The sequence below is a fragment of the Arachis ipaensis genome, chromosome B10, assembly GCF_059453495.1.
Source record: "Arachis ipaensis isolate K30076 ecotype BB chromosome B10, ASM5945349v1, whole genome shotgun sequence".
NCBI classification, from domain to species: domain Eukaryota; kingdom Viridiplantae; phylum Streptophyta; class Magnoliopsida; order Fabales; family Fabaceae; genus Arachis; species Arachis ipaensis.
The window spans coordinates 150,888,972-150,912,293 of record NC_142435.1 but is presented as its reverse complement, the minus strand read 5'-3'; the positions used below and the strand labels follow the sequence as shown (position 1 = coordinate 150,912,293).

Genomic DNA, 23,322 nt, shown 5'->3' with positions numbered 1-23,322 from the left:
GAAGTTAATGAGTTTTTATGAAGATTGAGGAGAGTGAGAAGTGTGGACTTTATGCTTTAAATGCACAACAATGGAGTACTCAAAACCAAGCATGTTACTCGGTTACGATTTGGGCAAAAGCATTGAATTTTTCTACCAACTCATATTAATGATCTTTGCATGGCGACTTCATCAAAAATAATAAAGAAAATTAATTAAAATAATCAAAATTTATCTTAGTTTCTTTAATATTTATTAGTTAATTATCGTTATAATTAATAAATATTAAATAAAATAAATTTTGACGATTTTTTTTTTCTTTCAAACGTTACCAATATTATTAAGCCTATATATAGGCTATATATGGAGCACTTGTCTTACTCTTAGGCTTTCTAGTTAGCTTCAAATTATGTTGTCCATCGCTGGAATCATAAAATGTTTTCGTGTCAAACCAGCTGTTTACATGCCAACGTTTTGTTTTGTCAATTTTGTTATCCAAATTAAAGTATTTGTAATAATAATAAAAACACATTTAGTTGTTAGAAATTAGAAATACAAAACATTAGTCTTTAATTTAAAAGTTTTGTTAGGTAGACAATGATTTTTGTGAATAATGTGAATAATAAATTTTAAAATTGACCCAATAAAGTAAAAAAATACTTTACTTTTAAATTATCCCTTAAACCCTAATATTAGGATAACCATCTGCATACCTAATAAATTGAGCATCCACCCATTGTTAATTGTGCATGAGTAAACCGAATAAAAGAATAATCATCTAATTAAAAATAATGAACATAATCATCTGCATACCTATTCAATCAAACATCCGACATATCTATTATTCACGTTATTTAATATTCTCATTGCCTAACTATACTTTTCCTTAATTTAATCAATTGAACCAAAAGGTAATCCACATAAGGAATTGAAGTTGCGAGTTATTAGTATTAGTATATCTGTATAGAAGTCAACTAAGTTTTCTTTTCTTTTATTTATTCTTTTGGTTCTGACAGTTAGCTATGTTTGACGTGAACATGTATTTATTAAGAGGACAGTGATATGAACTATGAAGATAGCATCATTAACAATGTGCTAATGAAGTAATTAAAAGCTACCTACCAACGAAGTTCCCCCCTCTGCGATATATGCTTAGAGAGTAACACTGTAATTAACGAACTTGTATGACGAAAATGATAACCAAAGATAGATAAAATTAAGATCCTTAATTACATTACACTGTTATATATATAATATGCTATTTGAATTCCACATAACAGAATAGTAACATACTTAGCTTGATGCTATTCTTAGCAAGTAAAGTGGATTTTAAAAAAAAAGTTGGATATTTCCACCGCCCTTAATTAGAATATCACATCTAAAACATGAACTTGGGGCGTACATTGAATGACATCACGTAAGTTATATAAAATCTACTGACTCATCATCACTACTTACTACAATTCCTTGGCATTTTGCATAGAAAAAATGAAGGATGTTACGTACACTCATGAATATATAAGCATGCAGTTCTGATCATAACGAAGACCAACAATCCTACATGCATAGGTACAGGAATTTATTATTAGTCACTTCATTCTTTGAATCGAACGAAGATAGATGAAGGATAAAATTCCCATGGATGATTCTTATTATCAAGGGAATAAAAAAATGATCATAAACTCTAATCTTATAACTTTTGAGTTGCTCCTGCATGACCCATTAATGTGATGTTATGCCATCCGGTCCTATGTGCGCTGTATATGTAGCCAATTATACCAGAAACTTTTCTTCTAGCAATTTTTAGTATTTTTTATCATTTAATCAGTATAAATATTAAATTATTTTTAATAAATAAATTTTATTTATATATAAATTTTAAAATAATGTGAATATAAATTATATTAATTCATATATATAAAATTTTGATAAATATAGATGTAAATTATATATTTTTTATATAAAATTTTTTTATGAAAAATTATTACTAATTAAAAATGATAATATTTGATGGCCATGTAGCATTGTTAGCATTGTTTGAATTATATACGCAACTCAAATTAAAGCATACTAAATTCAAATATTTACAATTAATGTTTAAATTTGTTTATCAAAAATAGATTTTGAAAATGAAAAGTTTTGTCCTGGAAAATTAAATATTTAAAATTTTTAATATTTATTATGTATTAAAACAATTAATTTCAAATCCTAAATTTTAATAAAATCATTTAAAAAATAAGTACTTGATTCAAACTGAAATATCATTTGTATTATATTTAGTTCGTTAAACTACATATATATATATATATATATATATATATATATATATATATATATATATTATTTCTAGTTAGACTTTATTTGAATAGTTATTTGATCACTCTTTTGTATGTCTAGTTAGATTATATAAATTAGTTTTTGACCTGTAAAATTTTTATCTTAATAAAATATATAGTTATTATTTATTAAGTATGTTTTTATAATTTAGAATACTTGAATACACACAAGAATACTCCTATTATAAGTTTGCTTCATCATAATAAAATACATTGTTTTAGGATTTTTTGTGCATATAATTAATTGTAATAATGAAATTTTAAGAGAGTTATATACATATAGTTATGTAGATATTATTCTTTACTACAAAATTATTTTGGTGTTTACGTAGTAAATTTAAAAAAAAAAAAAACTTAATAAAATTATTTTCTGTTTTTACCTTTTTTTCTCTTTTTTATTTATAAAAATTTAAAAATAAAAAATAAAATAGAAAATAAAAATATAAATTAAACATAGGCTAAGATATTTTTAGTTTATTTTAAATAAAAATATTAAATATAAATACATACATAATTTAACTCATTTCTAATTTTTTATATTATAAATAGACATAGAGTAGACTTACAGGCGAGGAGGGGAGATTTGAAGTTTGAATAAAAATAATTAAAATTGAATAAAAGAATTTGTAAAGAGATAGAAGTAGCTATGAGTGCATGGTAGTGTTGTGAAATGTGAATAGTTGGTCTGGGTCCATTTCATTGAATTTCACATTATATCCGCGTCAATTTAATGCACCCAACAAACACTCCCAACCGTATAAAAGTTAAATAAAAGCATTACTCTATTCTATTATATATACTATTAAACAAAGTGCTCCTCATTCACTCACACACACTTCATTTCTTGCTTCAATGGCTGCTTTCGATCTCTTGCTTCTTCTTGTGGTGCTTCTTGGCCTGTGGAGCAATAATGGGGTTAGAGGTGCACCACAAGTACCTTGCTACTTCATATTTGGAGACTCTTTGGTTGACAATGGCAACAACAACCAGCTCCAATCTCTTGCTAGAGCTGATTACTTGCCTTATGGCATTGATTTCCCTGGTGGTCCTTCTGGAAGATTCTCCAATGGCAAAACCACTGTTGATGTCATTGGTAATATACATCTTCCATGCATGTTTAATTTGTGTTTATTACTCATTTCATATACTACATTATACTAACACATTTTTGTGTGTTCTGCTTGCTATTCAATGTGCATGCATCGGTTTTTATTATTTCTATTGTGTAACACATCAAAGAGAGGACCTTTAATGTTTTTCAGGCTTTAAGAAGCATCAAGCATTTGTATTTTCTATAACACAGAATGCAATGAATAACAAATTTACAGAACAGAACAGAACAAGAACACTGTTTTGGTGGCACACTTAGTACTACTTGCTATAATAACTCTACATATATGAGAGTTACACCTTTTGAGGTGTGTTGCTAGCACTTAAATTCCATTCACATGGGATTGTTACATAGCATTTATGATAGTCTTGTGGTAGTGGTACTTCTTTGACTAATAGCTACAAATGCAACTAAAGAAAGAAATCAACATTTACTGTGTTTAGCAAATAACAAATAATTAAGAAGAGGGTGCATGCAAGTCTTAACTAACATTGATTTTGTTTTGAAAATGTGACAGCTGAGCTTTTGGGATTCGATGATTACATACCACCCTTTGCAACAGCCAGTGGTGATGACATTCTCAAAGGTGTCAATTATGCTTCTGCTGCTGCTGGAATTAGAGAGGAGACTGGCCAGCAACTGGTTCGTAGTACCCTTCATTATTATTATTAGTTTGATGAAAGAAGAATATTGTGTTTGAAAATTGTTGATATGAATGCAGGGAGGGCGTATTAGTTTTAGTGGACAGGTGCAGAATTACCAAAACACAGTGTCCCAGGTGGTAAATATACTAGGAAATGAGGACTCAGCTGCAAATTACTTGAGCAAGTGCATATACTCAATTGGGTTGGGAAGCAATGATTACCTTAACAACTATTTCATGCCTCAGTTCTATTCTAGCAGCAGGCAGTACTCTACAGAAGAGTATGCTGATGTTCTTCTTCAAGATTATACCAAACAACTTCAAGTTAGTCTCTCTTTATATCCTTTTTCATTAAAGTATAAACATAATTAACCACAATAATTAATATGATGATCTAATTCATTTATTCAGAGTCTGTATAACTATGGAGCAAGGAAAATGGTGCTGTTTGGGGTTGGTCAAATAGGGTGCAGCCCAAATGAGTTGGCCCAAAACAGCCCAGATGGTGTTACATGTATTGAAAGAATCAATGATGCAAACCAAATATTCAACAACAAATTGAAATCTCTTGTTGATCAACTCAACACCCAACTCCCTGATGCAAGATTCATCTACATAAACTCCTATGGTATCTTCCAAGATATTATAAGCAACCCTTCAGCCTATGGTAAATTCTTATTCCAAATTAAACATGCTATATATGATATGCTTCATGATATATGAATGAATTTGATTGAATGATCCAGGGTTCAGTGTTACAAATGCTGGATGTTGTGGTGTGGGAAGGAACAATGGTCAAATAACATGTTTGCCAATGCAAACACCATGTGAGAACAGAAGGGAGCATCTGTTTTGGGATGCATTTCATCCAACTGAGGCTGGGAATGCCGTTGTTGCTCAAAGAGCTTATAGTGCTCAATCTCCATCTGATGCTTACCCTACTGATATCAAGGGCTTAGCTCTGATCTGATCTCAAGCTATAAATGCATATATATAAATGTATGTGCCACAATTAATGTTCTAGAAATATGTTATTTCTTTCTTTCTTTGCAAGGCATAAGAATATGGAAATTTCCTTCTAGTTTGTTAGTACATATATAGTACTAATATGATGTAACTTCTCATAAGGTTTTGGAAGATTGCATATTGCATAGTGAATACTATTACTAAGTTATTGGATTATTGATTATTGATGCCCATTATAAAATTTACTCCAATTATTGATGTCTGCTGGTGGAATTGACACAGAATTATAATGGGTAAAAAAGATGTTTCCAATAAGCATTATCAACATGGCAATAGGTGGTCCAATAAGATAGTTACACCTAAGGCCAAGTCTGTACTTTTTTTTTCTTTTTCTTTTTCTTGGTCAACAGAATTGAAGTTGATTGAATATATAGATATTGCTGGAACCAAAAAAATAAAAATGAAATTGGGTAATTACTAATTCTTATTTTAGATGTAAATATAGTTATGAGTAGGGGTGACAATGGGTAGGGTAGAGTTTAGAATCAATTCTAACTCTGTCTGTATATTGAGATTTTTATAAAAATTCAATCATATTCTATTTGTGGGTTGAGAATATTTTAACCCTAATCTTATTCGTTCTTAATCTGCGGGTATCTAATCCTACTGCGGGTTATAAAAAAGATGCAATATTATCATATAATTTGATGATAATTTAAAATAGAACTGATTTTTATGTTAAAAAAAGTATTAAATTATTAATTAATGATCTTCTTTTAGTGGCTAAGAATTTTTTTGCATTTAGTGAGAGGTTTTTGGTTCAACATTCACTTGAAACATATTTTTATATAAGTATATAACATATACATATATAGAGTGCGGGTTAGTCGGGTAGGATTGAGACTCGACCCACACCCTATCCGACCCACACAAGAACATTACCCGCACTCTACCTTACCCACTGTGGATCGAGTTGGCAACCCGATCCGATCGGATGGGGTCGAGTTGGGTACCCGCGAGCATGGACGAATCTATATACATTGTAGTGGTGGCACTTGCCCCCACTACAATTTGAAATTTTTTTGAGTAGTATATGATAATAATATTTATTTGCCCCCATTAAATTATTAAATTTGACCCCACAATAATTTTTTACTCAACTTTTGGTACTTAATTGTCAATTTAAAAATTTCATATTAGATATTTATTAGAAATATCAATTCTCATTTTAAATAAAATTAGTGTTCTTTCTTAAAAATAAACTCAAAAGATATTATTTATCTTTTTTTAAAATTAATTTTAGTTTTTTGTATAGCAACTATATTAATTGAAAGAATTTTTTTATCTATGAATATTACTGAGAGTTTATTTTTTATTGTATGAGAAGTAAATTTTTAAATAATTGTTTAGTGATATATATATACATATATATATATATATACATATATATATATATATTATTTAAATTATTGTTTAGTGTTTTAATTTGTAAAATATATATTTTGAAGACTACAAAAAACTTAAGTTTTAAATGTATTTATTTTGCAGTTATTAAATGAAAAAAATTTAAAATCTTTCACTAATATTAAGCTTGTCATGTCTCTTTAGGACATATATTAGCTAAACCTAAATTATTATTATGTTATATACTTATATATATTTTATTTTTGTGGATCCGTCACTGACACGAGTAGGGTGCATGTTGCCACTCCTAATTATGAGTAATGGTAGGCCTAGTTATAGGAGGTTGTTACGGTTTACTTGTGTTTGGTTTTATTGGATTACCGATAATAACTGCCACAGAGTTAGTTAACCTTTGTTTCAATGTGTAGGTAGTTAATTACATGCACTAGAGTATACTAGTGTGTGCATGAAATCTCCCAAATCAAATACACCACAAAAATGTATCAACATTTCCATTAAACTAGGTCATACCTCATGATGCCTCTTTTTCTCCTCTCTTTCTCTCCCTATATATTTTCTGTTGCTGAAATAGTAACATTTTTTTCACAAAAATCAGAAACAACATCTATCGATCTTCATCACACGACGACATGGGTTGTGAGAGTAAATTATGGTTAGTATTTTTGTTGATGAGTGGTGTAACAATTGTTGTTGGGGAGCCCCAAGTGGCTTGTCTCTTCATATTTGGGGACTCTCTAAGTGACAGTGGAAACAACAACAAGTTATCCACCGATTGCAAAGCTAATTACTTCCCTTATGGCATTGATTTCCCTGATGGCCCAACTGGAAGATACACTAATGGCCTCACTATTGCTGACTTTATCAGTAATACTACTACTTAATTATTCCACAAATTAATACATTCAAATTCATTATTATTATTATCGTGTCACATGTTCTTATCTTCATGGCTAAATTCTCTTATAAAGGTTATGACTTTTATCATTTTAATTATTATGGTTCAAAATCTACCGTATTAGTTCTCAAGATTCAGCTCTATCAGGAATCATATTAGTTCTTAGATTCTTTCTAGTATTTAGTTAACGAACGGAATGTTAAATTGTCTCTGACTTGTCATGCTAGCTAGATACCGAATAAAACAATATCAATTTTTTTTGTGCTTAAACAAAGTAAAAACGAGATCGTTTTAAAAAAAGAAAAAAGAAAAATACTTTACATATCATATAATTTTTTTTCTCATTTTTATCTTATTTAAACATTAAAATAAAATGACATCATTTAGTCTTGTATCTAACATGACATGTCAGAATTAATTTAGTATGAAAAAGTATAGGGTACCAACATATTATCTGCCAACTTCTGCCAACTCTTATTTATAATTGTGTTTCATAAAAGTGTGTTCGTGGATGTGTCTAATAATTAATATATTTTAAATACATATATAAAGAGACACATCCAGAAAATATATCTATAAAGACACTTCTATTAAATATAGCTATAAAAAAGACATTTTTATTAGGCACATCCACGAACACATTTCCATGAAACACAAGAGTTGGCAGAAGTTGGCAGATATACTGTTGGTAACGTAGCGGAACCGATTTAGTATTTCAACGCTCATTCAATGTTAGAAAGAATAAAAAAATTAATATATATATATATAGTATCTAAATTTAATTTTGAGAATCAGTTTTAGATTTGAGAAATTAAAATAATAAAAAAATCATAAGTACGAGAGACCACTCTAAGAATTTAGCTCGTCTTGGTTATTCAATAATTGAGTATTTTGTATGCATGTCATGTATATATTAACAAAATTGAAATGAGTAACTAGGTACCTGAATATGATTGATTATTGCAGCACAACTATTGGGATTTGAGCATCTTATCCCTCCCTATGCTAATTATGGTGGTTACGATATCAAGGAGGGTGTCAATTATGCATCCGGCTCTGCGGGAATTCGCTATGAGACCGGAAAACATTTGGTATATTATATATCAACAAATTAACAAACTTATATCAATGAATTAGTAGTGTGTTATATAAGCATGATTTATGATGATTATTAACTCAGGGTGATAATGTGGAGTTGGAGAAGCAGCTACAAAATCACAAGGTAATTATATCAGAAATCACTAAGCAAGTTGGAGGAAGAGTTGAGAATGTGGAAGAAAGACTAAAAAAATGCTTATATTATGTGAACGTAGGAAGCAATGATTTCATAAACAATTATTTCCTGCCCCAACATTACCCTTCTAGTGCAAAGTATTCCCCTGAAGAATTCGCTGCGGAACTTGTGAAACAATATTCGCAGCATTTAAAGGCATTGCACCAACTTGGAGCAAGGAAGTTTGTTTTGGTTGGATTGCACCTTCTAGGGTGCATTCCACATGAAATTATTACTCATGGCAAAAACGACTCCCTATGTGTTGCTGAAGTGAGTAACGCATCACTTATGTTTAATAACAAGCTTGAAGCATTGTCTCAGCAACTCAACGAACAATTCTCTGATTCAAATTTCATCTATGTCAACACTCCTCTTATCGCATCTCATATCCCTCAATTAAACCACCCCCGGGGTAATCAAATCGTCACGTATTATATTAAGCACTTTAATTAATTAATTAATTAATTGATTTGGATTATTTCAGGTCATGGAGGTATTTTTAGATGCTGCAAGGTAGGATCCAATGGACAGTGTAAAGAAGAGCATGAACCGTGTCGGGACAGGAGCCTTCATGCATTCTTTGATGACTTTCATCCAACTGAGATTGTCAACCGTTTCTTTGCACGTTATTCTTATCACTCTCCTTCTAAATCCTACACCCTCCCAATGGATATTAGTCAACTGGTTCGATTGTAATCTATTACAATTAATTAGATTAATTAGTATTATTTAATATATTTAAATATTTATTATAATTGCCATCACTAATGTGAACCTAGCTGTATTCTACGTGCATATGATGTAGTCTTAGTACAAATTAAAGATATATACTTTTAATTAGGTGATGATCATACATTAAATTAAATGTCATATGGGGTTTTTCATTATTTTAAATAATTAATTATTTCCAAGCATATAAAAATTACGCGTCTGATACCTTAAACTGCATTTCGCACGAGAGAGTTGCAAAATCAACATGCTTAATTCATGCAACTATATATAAGCATTGACTTGAGAAAATTGACTTCATTTTTTATGCACTTGTTCCACTCATTTAACACGAGGATGGTTGAAAATGTCTTTATTTTTATTTTAAGCTAAAATTCTATGCACGGAGAACATGTGGAATTCAACTCATGTAAGACATGAGAAATGAGTAGAACAAATGTGAAAAAAAATTAATTCAATTTTCTGTTTTTTTGTGCAAAATGTGAAAAACATGTTGATTTCACAATTGGTTGGTGTGAAACGCAATTTATTTTTTCAAAGCAATATCCTATTGCAAAATGATATAATATAAGTTGCATATATATACTTGCAACTTCTTTCTACAACTTTTGAGTATGTTTGGAAATAATTTTTTTATTTATTTAAATAAAAAACCTTCATATGCTAAGACCAAGATCACATACTAAATCGGATGATTCTGAAAAAAAAAAAAAAAACACACCACATAGAAGAAGGAAATAAATTATTGGTAGGTATGTAGATAGATAGAGGCTTAGACTAATTGAAGGGACATGTGATCTTGCCTAGCAGCAGTAGCAGCATAGTGGTTTTCATTGTTATTGGGTTGTAATGCAGTGACTTGGAAGTAGCCACGAGACTCAAATTGATGCTGCTCATTGTGATGAGATTCATTATTGTTATAGTTTGTTCCTCCTCCACTCAACACATTATTGTTGTTGTTATTGCTATGTTGGTTCCTCTCACTTTCTGCTATCTACATACACACAATAATTAAGCAATACCCATGAATGTTAATCATATTATACTAGGAAAAATCTTTTTTTTTTTTTATAAAATTTGTCAAAAATTTTAAAATTTTTATTTGTATCAAATATACCACTCACAGTTAAAATTTTAAAAAATTTAGGACTAATTCAGTAATAATATATTACCATTATTTCTGGTTTTCTTGTATTAATTATTGTTCTTGTAAAATTATTACTGAATTGATCGTAAATTTTTTTTAAAATTAACTATTTTGAGTAAATAGAAAACTTTTGAGATAAAATTAAAATAAAAAATATTCTTTACCCACGGTATTACATATGTTATGTGAAATATGCACATCAGCACATGCATACCTTAGCTCTAAGAAACTGGTTGTTGTTATGCAAGTCTACCTCCTGTAAATTAAAGTAGTTTAGTAAATTTTGTTATTACCAACATTTGAAAGCCATATAATAATCTAAAGAAATAATAATCAATGTTACAAATAAGCATTTACCCTCTTCTGCATGTAATCTATCTCTGCAAACAGCAGCTCGTTCTGATGTAGAACAAACATGAAGTAATTAATTAATTTGAAAGCAATTATATATATACTCTTAGCTTCTAAAATAATAATAGAAAGATATATGTATATAAATACCTTCTTGGAACGAATTTTGCTAATCCCTCTTTCCAATTTGGTCTCAAGGTTTTTGAGATCCTTGACAGCCATATTGCTCAAAGCCTCACCCAAGATTTGCCTGCATCATGCAATAATTGTTCAATTTTTCTGTGATTCAATTATTTAGTAATAATTGGTTCATTCAACTTGCCTGTTGTGGTTCTGAAGGTTACTGATTTGCACACGCAGTTTTGCAGATTCTTGCTGGTAATGCTGAAACAATATATACATATATTTAGTGATGAAGAAGCTATATATATATATGATGGTGATGAGATTAATAATGAATTAATAAGTAATAACCTGAGCATTAATCTCAGAAGTGGATCCACCATTAGAAGAATCTGAACTGGCTTTCTTGTACCTCTCAATAGATGCTTTGACACTGTTAAAACGTTGAAGAATTTGAAGGTCAAATCATCCAACTCAATGAGTTAACTGAACCTTAAACGCAACTATTCAAATGCCTCAACGTCAAAGTCTGATTGGATTTGATCAAAAATAAAATGTTAAAATAGTACCCTACTACCTTAATTTCCTCGACCCACTCATTGGCTGCACCTGCCACCGTGGCACACCTTCCCACAATATCATTGGTTCAACCATTTCTAGACCTATGTTTTCTCTCTCCCACTACCACCAAAACCATTACACACCGGATTCTTCGTTTCATTAATTACTCTGCAACTCCATTCATCTTAACTAGTCATTTTATCATTTATAAAATGTGATAAATTAAGAATTTACATGTTTAAAAAATGTCATTTTATTATAATATAATAATGGTTTATTAAGTAAGTGTGCTCTTTTATGCGTTTTCATTTTTCAATCATGTAAACGGTTCAAAATTGCTTCTTTTTTTTTTTGCTGTACTAATTTGGATCTTTGCTTGTTCCTTCTTTTGACTTTTTTTTTTTTCAAAAAAAAGGGAAAAACCCCACATGATTTAACTTTGTTCGGAAAAATGTTTTCTAACAACAAATTGTTTTGTGCAATAATGGATCAACACTTACTTTACCAATCTAAATTTCAAGATCATTTCCATATTAATAAAACAATGGTTTATTATGCAAGTGTGCTCTTGAGAATTGCAAGAGCAAAAATTTTTTAAAAAAAAGTTCAGAACTTTCAATACATCTTTTGTGGTAAATATTTAAACTTTCAATCAAGTAAAGGGTTCAAATTTTTATAAGGAAAAAAAAAACTTTATCCATTGTCTTGTACTAATTTGGATGTTTGCTTGTTCCTTCTTTGAATTTTTTTTTTAAAGAAACAACCCCACATGACAAAATAAACTTTGTTTGGAAAAATGTTTTCTAACAACAAAATATGTTGTGCAATAATGTTTCAACACTTACTTTACCATTCTAAATTTCAACATGACTTCCATATTAATATTCAAATTTTTTTTTTCCCTTAACTTATATTGAATTATTGTAATACTTTACTTGATAATCATTTTTAAATGGAACTCAGAAGTGTCCCATTGGATCCATCACTCACATTATCGTACCTTGTCTCTTCCACACTCATCCGTTCACTCACTCACTTCACCCTCTTTCCCTTTAATCATATCAAAGAGAACCATTAATTTTCATTGATGTATATTTCTGCAAGTTGCTGAGCAAATAAATTGCAAAACCTCAGTCACAGTGATGAAATGAAATGTTCAGGAATCAGGCCTCTCGTTCTCTCATTGGCTCATGAATCATATCAATCTCTTTCACAGTCTTTTCATCTTTTCAACTTTGCAATATATATATAAAAAAAATTATTTTCCAAGGGGAATGGGAAATTAAGGAAGAAACTAAAATAACTTCACATATAACTAGAGGATGTTAGAAGTTAGAAGCATAGTTACTTTTTAGGGTTCAGATGCAAGATTTAAATAGAGATCCAAGTATGGGAATCATGACATAAACACACTTGTCAGAACTGAAAAATCATGTGTGACGTGACCAAAGATTCTTTGAACCAAAGACAACAAATTAAAGTCATTCGTAACTCTCTCCAACTAGATCACTTTAATTTGTTGAAGCCCTAACCACAATTAACCAACTTGAAACTTGGTCTTTCCTTAAACGGCGTTTAAATAAACGAAAAAACTTCAACTTTTGACACCCTTCTTGGCCATTTTCAAGTCGGAAGAAAAAAGACATCTTTTTTTATCCCTTGATTGGTAGTGGATACCCAAGTTGTGTATTATTTCCTAATAAAACCCTAATTTCTAGGGTTACTCTTCACCTTCCCACGTGGAGTGTGCGGCAAGGTGAGATTTTTGAGATGGAAAAAAACTGTTTGAAGTTTGGAATGGAAAATCTTTATCTAGTCTCAGTATTTCTGTGCAGATTTTGTTGTGATGGGTTAAAAAAGAGAAATTTTCTCTATAATCTGAGACAACTAAGTTTTAGGCTTTTTACAAACCCTAAAGAACCTTTCCTTTCTCTTTTCTTGTCTATTTATAGCTCGATTTAACTTATTAAGAATATTTTCTTGTAGCCCAACTTTACTTTAGTGTCAAAGGGTTTGAGGGATTAGACTAAAGGAACCCATATTATAGATGATTAAGAGAGAGACAAGGAAAAAAAATGGAACTTTAAGCTGAGAAGAATGAAAAAGGAGTTAGGGATTTGGGTGATTCACAGATCTATATGTATAGGTACCTGTTATTAGCATATTCATAGAGGCGACCACGGCTTGAGAAGACAATAAGAGCAACCTCAGCATCACAAAGAACAGATAACTCATATGCCTTCTTGAGCAAGCCATTCCTCCTCTTGCAGAATGTTACTTGCCTGTTTGTTGTGTTCTCTATCCTCTTTATCTCTATCTTCCCTCTTCCCATGTTGTTGTTCTTTTTCTGTTGAGAACAACTCTCTGACATCGATTCCTGATGATGGTGGTTTGGGAAATCCATCCTTTCTTAGCTTGCAACAACCTGAAATATCAAAATACAGGGTAGGATCGGAGAGGTTTAATTTCAACCTCTTATACTAGTGCCTCAATATATATATAATTTAGCTAGCTTCTTCTTTTGCACTTAGCAGAAGTAAGAGTTTGTTTTATCAGAAAAATGAAAGCCTAGTGACTAAAGATGGAGTATTTATAAAAGTGAAAAAACAGGTCTTTCATCTAACAAGGTGTTTTTTTTGCATCTGAAACTATATATATTAATGTACTCAGATATATCTATCTATATTGGTGGATTCTAGTATAATTAAATTAGCTACAGTAATTTAAGTAACATTTTTAAAAAATATTGTTTAACGATAAAAATTTATTATTTTAATTTTAATAACCCTTTTTAATATATTATAGTTACCGTACGTAGTAATATAATTATATTAAAATAGTCTTTTTTTTATATATTTTATTTTACTTTATCTTTTGTCTTTGTTGCCTTTCCTTTTCTTTTTTCTTTGCCCTATAGTGATATGTGATTGAGATGGATCAAAAGAGAGGGATAAAGCTGGAACAAAAGCCTTTAAAATTAAGCTTCGTTAACAATTTTATTTATTTCCTTATTTTATTAAACAATAAATCAATTGAATGAAGTAGGACATGAGAGAGAGAACTTTTTTTTTCACTTATTAAAACAATATATATATATATATTATAACCGTAGTCAATTTGGATGGATGAAATAGTTAATTTATTCGTCTATTTAATTAAATGTTAAAATTTTAAATTTTATTTGTATATATAATAATTTATTAACTAATAATAAACACTTAAATAAAACTCAAATATACTACAAATTAATTTTATTGTATTGAATTGGTTAAAAATCGTTAAAAAACTATATATATATATAACCATGTTAGATATATATTAAAACTAATTATCAATATAAAATACACAATAAAATATAAAATATATATTAAAAATAAATTAAGTTATATATATTATATTTATACATAAATATATAATAATTAATTTTAATGTATAAATAATATTCTTGATATATATAAAAAGGCGTAGAGATTATTGTCTGCTAAGAAAAAAATCTCATTTCATCCACGAAAAATAAATATATATTCTTCTAAAATACTATTCGAAATTATAACTTATAAACATCCTGATTTTGATCGGCACGTGATTTTCCATCCACTCCTGTGTAGCAGTATAGCACAGAATAACTAGTTTCTTTCGTTCTTTAATTTGACTTTAGTAGTATTTTCGATACAAATTTCATTATCATAAAATATTCTTTATATAAGATATGTAATTGCTATTAATTAATTGTATATTTAGATTATTTTGTTAATTGATATATATATATATATATATATATATATATATATATATATATATATTAAGTACTTGTTTCAAAATAATTTTTAGTATAAAAAATATATATATGTAACGAAAATATATATTCTAAATTAGTTATCATATATTTATATATAAGTATGTATTGGTGTTTAACATATATATATATATATATAAATTATTGATTTATTAATTGGTTTTTTTAATAAAATAATATGATTAATTTGAATTATAGTTTTTTTTTGTGAAGTTTATTTTGTATTATAGATAGTTTATCCCATTGACAAAGAAAGAGAACAGACCAAGAGAAGAAGTTCTCCTTTTAACTTGTACGTATATTCAGAGAAAATGACGAATCAATCCTTTACTTTTTGGTTTTCGGATATTTAAATTTTAAAAATTTAAAAATATATTTAAATTTTTAACCTTTTAAAATTTGGACATATTGATCTCTAAGTTTAATTTGTTCAATTTTAAATTTTTTTTTACGTGTGCATTTGTATCAACTAAGTTAGTACAACGAGAAGTCGAGAATCACATTTAATTTTTTTATTAAATCTGACAAACCTAAATGAATATGAGATATATTAATATGTTTAAGTTTTGAAAATATTAAATATTTAAATATATTTTAAAATTTTTAAAATCTTAAATATCTACTGATCAAAAGGTTAAATACCTATTTGTCCTTTTCTCGTATATTTAATTCACTACCATGTTCTTCATTTTCCATTTTGGGATGCCGCTAATACCTAATAATGCCCTAGAGAATTCGCTTTCTTCAGAGCATTATTATGTTAATTAAACTATTCTTATTCTAACAAACTGACAATCATAGACATTACATACACTTTTATACTTTTATTCTTCTTTTTGCACTTTTTGAAGGTTGCACATATTCTAACATTATATTACAATAAAAAAAAAAATACTAGACGGAAAAAATAGTTGTCCTAGTTAAATCTATGAAACTTAGGAACTAGGCTTCATTGCATAAATTGAAGAAGAGAATAAAATCCAATTCCTTTTTCAAATCAATCATTACAAATTAATCACTGGTCATTTATTTTTACAAAATATACATTAAAAATATAAAAAAAATAATACATAAAATATAAATAGATATATAATATTACTATTTTTATTTTTTAATACTCAGAAATTTTATTTCTTTATTCTTTCATTCATTCATTTAGCATATTCACATCATTTTTTACGGAATGGAAACTACTCACATTAAAGTGGCTGCAATTTTATACTCCTATCATCTACATGAATTTCAATTTTTGTAATTAATAGTTGATTGATTTGACTTCTTTTTTATTGCACTGGTTGCAACATGCCAAATTGCCAACATAGCTACAATTTTAGGTTGCCCCAAATTCTGGAGTTTACCTCCTAATTAATAATTACTATTAATAATATTTCACTTCATTGGACCTACCAATTGCAGAGGAAATAGGTATAGTTTGTTCTATTCATGGATTGTGGCAAAGGATGTGTCACCTAAATCGATGGCTATTTTGGAAATGCATGTCAAATCACTTGTTTAAATGGAAATTATTGCATGCATTTCCTTTTCTTATCTTATTTATTAAGTATTCTCCGTTTATTAAACACTAATTAATTTAGCTTTAGCTGGGGAGAAATTCTTACGCCATCATGATGAAAAGTTAAGGTGATATATTTGACTTGAGCACTATGCTAAGAAAATAATAATTTAAAATTATTTTATTTAACTTAATATATATAATTTTATGTATATAATATCTAAAATTATATATTTATTATATTTAATATTATATATTATTTTATAAATAATTAATAAATATAAAATAAATTAATTTTAAACTGATTTTTATTATTTTTTAAATATTTTTTATTTAACTTATGGCCTTATAGGTGTAACAGAATGAATGATACATTTATAATCTAATAACTCGGTCTATTAGGAACAATAGCAATTCATAAAGAATTCTGCTAGGAAGATAATGAAAGATTTTTGACAATATGTAGAATGAGATTTAAATTTGATCCAAGACAAAAAAAAATTCAAATAATTATTTCAAAAAATTTACCATCTCAACTCTAATTTACCAATAGAATTTATTTAAACACCCTTTCTCCCAATATTTGCTACCCCATTCTTATCAATTATCTCACCTCTTTGGTGTTAGAAGTTCTCTCACTGGCCATCAAACAATCATTTATGTAGTTATTAAAATAATCCTCCGACTACCTAGTGAAATGACCATTCAACATTTGTTAATTGTATATACTTAAACTGAATCAAACAAAATAATCATCCAATTAACCATCTACATACCTAGTGAATTGAATATCCAGCATCTAAATTCATCTGTTGATATATATACTTTGAAGACGTAAGGAAAGCGAAAAACGTCGTTGAAGGCGGCGGCAACCATGGCGGTCTTGGACTACGCGAAAGACGCAATGTGTGCAAAAGGAGTGTCTCCATTTACGATTTTGCGAGACGTGATGGACGTATAAAAACAACACTTGTGTGTCCCCTATACGTCGCAAATAATGACGTTGAGAGGGAAAAATCGCCGGCACGGAAGAGGGGATACACGACTGGCGCGATGCGGGACTACAGAAATAACGCAAACTGTGTGACAGTGCTGTTGGGCATTCATGGTGCACACGTCGGCGTGAGCTATGGACAACGGTAGTTGGTGTCTGTAGCGGCGCGGCACCAATAAAAGAGGAAGAAAATGAATGAAAAGACAGTCACATCAGATGGAAAAAAAAAATCGTTTTTAAAATTTTCGTAACTATTACAAATTCTTATTTATTTTAAATTTTAAATTGATAATTATTAAAAATTAATTATTTATTTATCATTTGATATTAATTTCAATTTTATTCTTATTATACAAATTGTACACTAAGGTTTTAACAAAAAGATGTACAATTTGGCCGACCTATTAAAAAAATATTTATTATTAAATTTAGTTAACAAAAAGATTTAAATGTACAGTAAAAAATTGCGTTCTTGTTATCTCATCATATAAGTACATATATATTTATTATAGGCTAAAACGGTTGGACAACTTTGGTTTGGTAGGAGAAGACAAGAAGAAGAAAGAGTTAAAATTAGGGATTTGTGGAAGATCAGAGTTTTAATGATGTAGATACCATTTTTGCATTTAGATGCAGGGATTATGTAGGTACGGATTGTGTTAATGAACACAATTAATATGGAAAATAGCAATATCCCTAACATGTCCCTACTCCTACAGTCCATGTGATCATCCAATAATATAACCCATTCAATTTCGTATCATTTGTCATACACTGAACTTGCCCATATTATCAACTTTGTGGTAACTCTAGCTACGTACCTTTCTTCAATATGCACTAATGCGTTTACTGATTTTTATTAGAATTTTGGTAGGGAGTTAATGAAGTATCTATATAATGTGTATAATGGGTTATTTATTTGGTTTAATATGAGTTAAAAAATAAATATTTAGGATAAAATATTATTAATTTCTCAAATATAATACACTCATACTATCCAGAATAACCATTCAGGTATGAGGGATAATAAACATCTGATATCCTACTGAATCGAACATTTCTAAATTCCCATTGTACACATTGTACAGATATTTTATTGGCTCCTTATACTTTCTCTTTTTATTATTAGTTGGGATAACAAATTAATTATTGGATAAAGTATTAAATTAATCTCTTATATTTGAGCGTAATCTTGTTTTGGTTCTTAAGGTTTAAAGTGTCCTATTTGAATTCAAAAAGTTTACATTTAGTTTTAATATAGCCCCACTATGAGATCAAAGTTAAATAAATAATGAAATATCCTACATGACAGCAGTACAAGTTCTAGAGACACAAAATCAACTGTGGATGCATCAATACATTTATTTATCATTCTTCTTACAATTTAAATGAAATATTTTCTATAGAACTAAAGAGAATAATAAATAAATATATTAATGCATCTACGGTTGATTTTATACTTTTGGAGCTTATACTTGTTCTTTAGATTATGGACCTTGTTCTTATACTACTGTTATGTAGGATATTCCATTAATTATTTAAGTTTAATTGACCTCACGGTGAATTACATTGAACCTAAATGATTTTTTTTTTAATTCAAATATGATACTTTAAACCTTAAGAACCAAAACAGAATTATGCCCAAACGTAGAGGACAAATTTAGTATTTTATCCTAAATTATTTATAACTTGATTAATTAAGAAATTGTAGGTTTAAATCTTTAAAATAATAATTTTTATAAATTAAATATAATGAAAGATATTTTAAAAAATAAAATTGTTCACTATTCATTTTCACATCCTCATTATAAAAAATATTTTGAAAAAAAATAAAAAATTAATCCATATCAGTTCAAAGTTATCTTTAATTATCGCTTATTTGATTTTGTATTTTATAATTATCGTTAAAATAATTGAATAATATTAATTATAATAAATATATAATTATAAATATTATATATATAAAATTATAAATATTAAATTAAATAAAATAACTTTGATATATTGTCTTTCTAACATTTTCGTCTCATTATATATAGTATATGCAGGAAATCGGTTACTCTCATTTAATTCCTTTTAAAAATATATCTTTAAGTTTCTTGAATGAACATAAAAAAATTAAGAGCGTAAAAGAAATATTTATTTTAAGAAAGAAATAATAATATTCTACAAAAATCTATTTCAATTTTCACAAAAGCTTAAATACCAAAAACGCAGTCAATTATTTTCTTTTTTCTTTTTTGTTCAACAATAAAGTAATTATTAGTCAAACTCTACCTTTTATCTCAAAATCTATATAATTTGGGCTAAAGAATATAGTATTAAAATGTTCACATCTATTATATTATATTAAAATTAAATTTTTGCACTTAATAATAAAATTGATATTATGGTATATTTTTAAAAATATTTTTTTATTTTTTTAATTTATTAAATTAAATTAATCATAACTAACTAATGATACTAATTAATTAATTTAATTATTAGATATTTAAATCTTATATAATTTATTAAAATTTATATAAAAATGATTTATTATAATTAACATTATCAATTGATTATAATGAATATCAAATTATTTACTAAATAATAAATAAGACGGCAAAATACATAACTTAATTTAATTTAATCTATTCTCTTATTATCTTTTATATATATATATATATATATATATATATATATATATATATATGAAATCAAAATGTTAATTTTGCTATTTTTTTTATCTATTCTCTTTTTTGTTTGTGTCTAAGGTATAATTTTTGAAAATTATTTTTATCTCTATGATTTCATTCATTTTTTTTGGGTCTTTTCCATTCTTATTATTTAACTCGTGTTTTTTTCTAGCTTCTGATGAATAAAAAAAATATGTGCTTTCTACTATATTTTCGAATAATTTTGCTATTAAGTTTGTTTTGCAATATTCCCTTTTGTGATGCATATTTCAGCTTATATGTATATTTTTTTTTTGTTTTTCTTTTTGTGATCCATGATTAATGTATACATTATGCTATGGTTTATATGCATATTTCTCCCTGTTGATGGTTTTTTTAGTTGCAAACTATTTTTTATTTTTTTTTATAAAATTATTACTCATAAGATTAGTTCTTCTAACGATCTAAATCCAGATAATTATATTTTCACTTTTTGTTTTGGTCATCATATTATTAATAATAAATAATAATTAACTACTCATATTTTTAATCAAGTATTTTGATGATCATTTTTATTTATTGATATTAATGATTTATTATTTTTTTTAAAATAATTATATTGTGATTTTATATTACTTCATAATTAATTAACAATTAATTTTTATGATGTTAAATTACTCTAAATTTTTTATTTTACAAATATTTATTTAAATGTTATTTTTTAAACATAAAATTTATTATTTTAATAATATCATATTTTTGCTTTTTTTTTTATTTTTAAATGAATATTTTATCGAATACACTAACTAAGGTTATTCTACCATTTGTTTTTGCTAATCTATTATCTGTGTATTGTATACAATTAAAATTGGATTGATGTATTTAATAACGAAGTTGATTTGGCTTTTTCTTTAGAGTATCTTTTGATTTTTTTTTTAATTTTAATACACCAAAATTAATTAATTATGAATAATTATTTCTATCTTATTTTATATTAGTTTAACTAATTAAAATTAAATTATTTAAATTTAATAATTTAATTCTAAAAAACTTTTGTTCTAATAATAAATTTTTTATATTCATTAATATATATTTTAATAAAATTATTAATACTATTTTAATATTTTATATAATTAATATTAATAATATTTTTAAATGATGTTTGTTATTTTTAGAAATTATATCCTTTGATTTGACACATTATTATATTCCTTTAGTAACAAAATATAGGCCAAGTAGTACAAATGCTATATACTACCCACTGCATTTAATATATTACTAGTATTTTTGTCCGTGATAATATTATGGAAATATAAATCTTTTGAAATTATGGAAATATAAATCTTTTGAAATTATGTTAATTTTATTCTGATATTATAACTTATGACAAAAAATATTTATAAAATCAAACTACTTTATAAAAAAGTTATAAGAGATAAAAGTCTCTGTTGACTAATTAAAAATATCACGATCTCTGTAGATAAAAAAATTAAATAATAAATTTTTTAGTTATTATTATGTGAAAGAGTTTAATTTTTTTACTAATAATTAACTTTAATATTTATTATCTAAAATTTGAAAGAATTTAATGTACATACTTTTACATTTGATTAAATATTAAGTCTGTTGCACAAAAAAATAATTAATTTTCATATTCGTTATTTAAAAATAATATTTTTTCTCTATATATAAATATAATTAGTTTTTAGTATAAAAAATTATATTGATACTTTGATAGCTATAAAATTAACTCAAAATTAATTTTTTTAAATAATTAAATCTTAATTCTTATTAATTAATTATTAATTACAATATTAGTATTCTCAATTATATGTAATAGATATTTAAAAAAAGAGATGTGAAAATATATATTAAAAAGATAAACAGTAAAAATTTGAAACTAAACAAAAAAACTAAAAAAATATGCAAATAATAATAATAATAATAATAATAATAATAATAATAATATATTTTTTATGTAAATAATATTACAGAATTATTTTTAATTATATTTAATTATAAATTTAATTTATTTTTTTATAGTTTTATAAATTTATTTGAATTATATTATTTTATTAATTTTATTTTTTGTAGAACGGAAATGTAGAGAGAAATAGAAAATGATAGAAAAAGATAAGAGGAAGAAGAAGAAGAATTAATTTTAGAGAAAAATATTTTATTTTAATTGTAATGATAAAATATCTTGTGACATATTTTGATTTGTCAAATTAGTAATATAAAATATAAATTATAAGTTATATAGAGAGTGAAAAGATAGAGAGAAATAGAGAAGGAAAAAGAGGTAAATAGGAGGATGGAAAAAGAAAGTTTATTAATTTTGGAAGAAAATATTTTATCTCAATTTTAATAAAAGAGTGTCATGTGATATATTTTGATTATTAAATTAGTAATATGATGTGATATATTTTGGTTGTTAATTTAGACGTCATATAATATAATTATATTTTAATTTTAATATTTTAATTTTAATTTAATTTTAATTGCAATTAGAGAACATGATGTTGCCCATTTTGATTGTTAAATTTGTAATTAGTCATTGATAATGATATATAAGAGAAATAGATGGGTGAAGAAATGAGAGAGATAGATAAAAGAATAAAAGAGGAGAAAACACTCTAATTTTGAAGAAAAAATTGGATTTTCAATTGCAAGAAAAAAATTAGATTTCAATTGTAATAAAAAAGTGACATGTGGCATATTTTAATTGTAAAATTAGTAATATATAATAAATTTTAATTATGTGCAATATTTATGTTTATTTTTAGTCATTTGTTTCAAATTATTCAATATCTACTCATTATGTAT

At 26.7% G+C, this 23,322-nt stretch overlaps 3 protein-coding genes across 4 annotated transcripts; 2 read left to right on the top strand and 1 right to left on the bottom strand.

Annotated features, from left to right (window-relative positions):
- The first annotated feature begins 3,108 nt into the window (after positions 1–3,108).
- LOC107632150 (GDSL esterase/lipase At5g45670) lies at positions 3,109–5,251 on the top strand. The gene is made up of 5 exons (XM_016335818.3): positions 3,109–3,408; positions 3,944–4,068; positions 4,148–4,393; positions 4,481–4,736; positions 4,816–5,251. The coding sequence occupies exons 1-5, from the start codon at positions 3,168–3,170 to the stop codon at positions 5,037–5,039; spliced, it is 1,092 nt and encodes a 363-aa protein (XP_016191304.1). The 5' UTR covers positions 3,109–3,167; the 3' UTR covers positions 5,040–5,251.
- Positions 5,252–7,089: 1,838 nt separating this feature from the next.
- Positions 7,090–9,324, top strand: LOC107634827 (GDSL esterase/lipase At1g29660-like). The gene is made up of 4 exons (XM_088500929.1): positions 7,090–7,324; positions 8,322–8,446; positions 8,536–9,056; positions 9,132–9,324. Exons 1-4 carry the CDS (start codon positions 7,090–7,092, stop codon positions 9,322–9,324), a joined length of 1,074 nt encoding a protein of 357 aa, XP_088357055.1.
- Positions 9,325–9,701: 377 nt separating this feature from the next.
- On the bottom strand, positions 9,702–14,162 carry LOC107632151 (floral homeotic protein AGAMOUS-like). Of its 2 annotated transcripts, XM_088487575.1 has the most exons (7): positions 13,690–14,162; positions 11,330–11,411; positions 11,178–11,239; positions 11,006–11,105; positions 10,862–10,903; positions 10,719–10,760; positions 9,708–10,351 (listed from the first exon to the last, which is right to left on the bottom strand). In XM_088487575.1, the coding sequence occupies exons 1-7, from the start codon at positions 13,941–13,943 to the stop codon at positions 10,130–10,132; spliced, it is 804 nt and encodes a 267-aa protein (XP_088343701.1). In that variant the 5' UTR covers positions 13,944–14,162; the 3' UTR covers positions 9,708–10,129. The 2 variants fall into 2 exon arrangements, with proteins under 2 accessions (XP_088343698.1, XP_088343701.1); XM_088487572.1 differs by having other exon boundaries at positions 9,702–10,351; positions 10,862–11,105.
- Between the last annotated feature and the right edge of the window lie 9,160 nt (positions 14,163–23,322).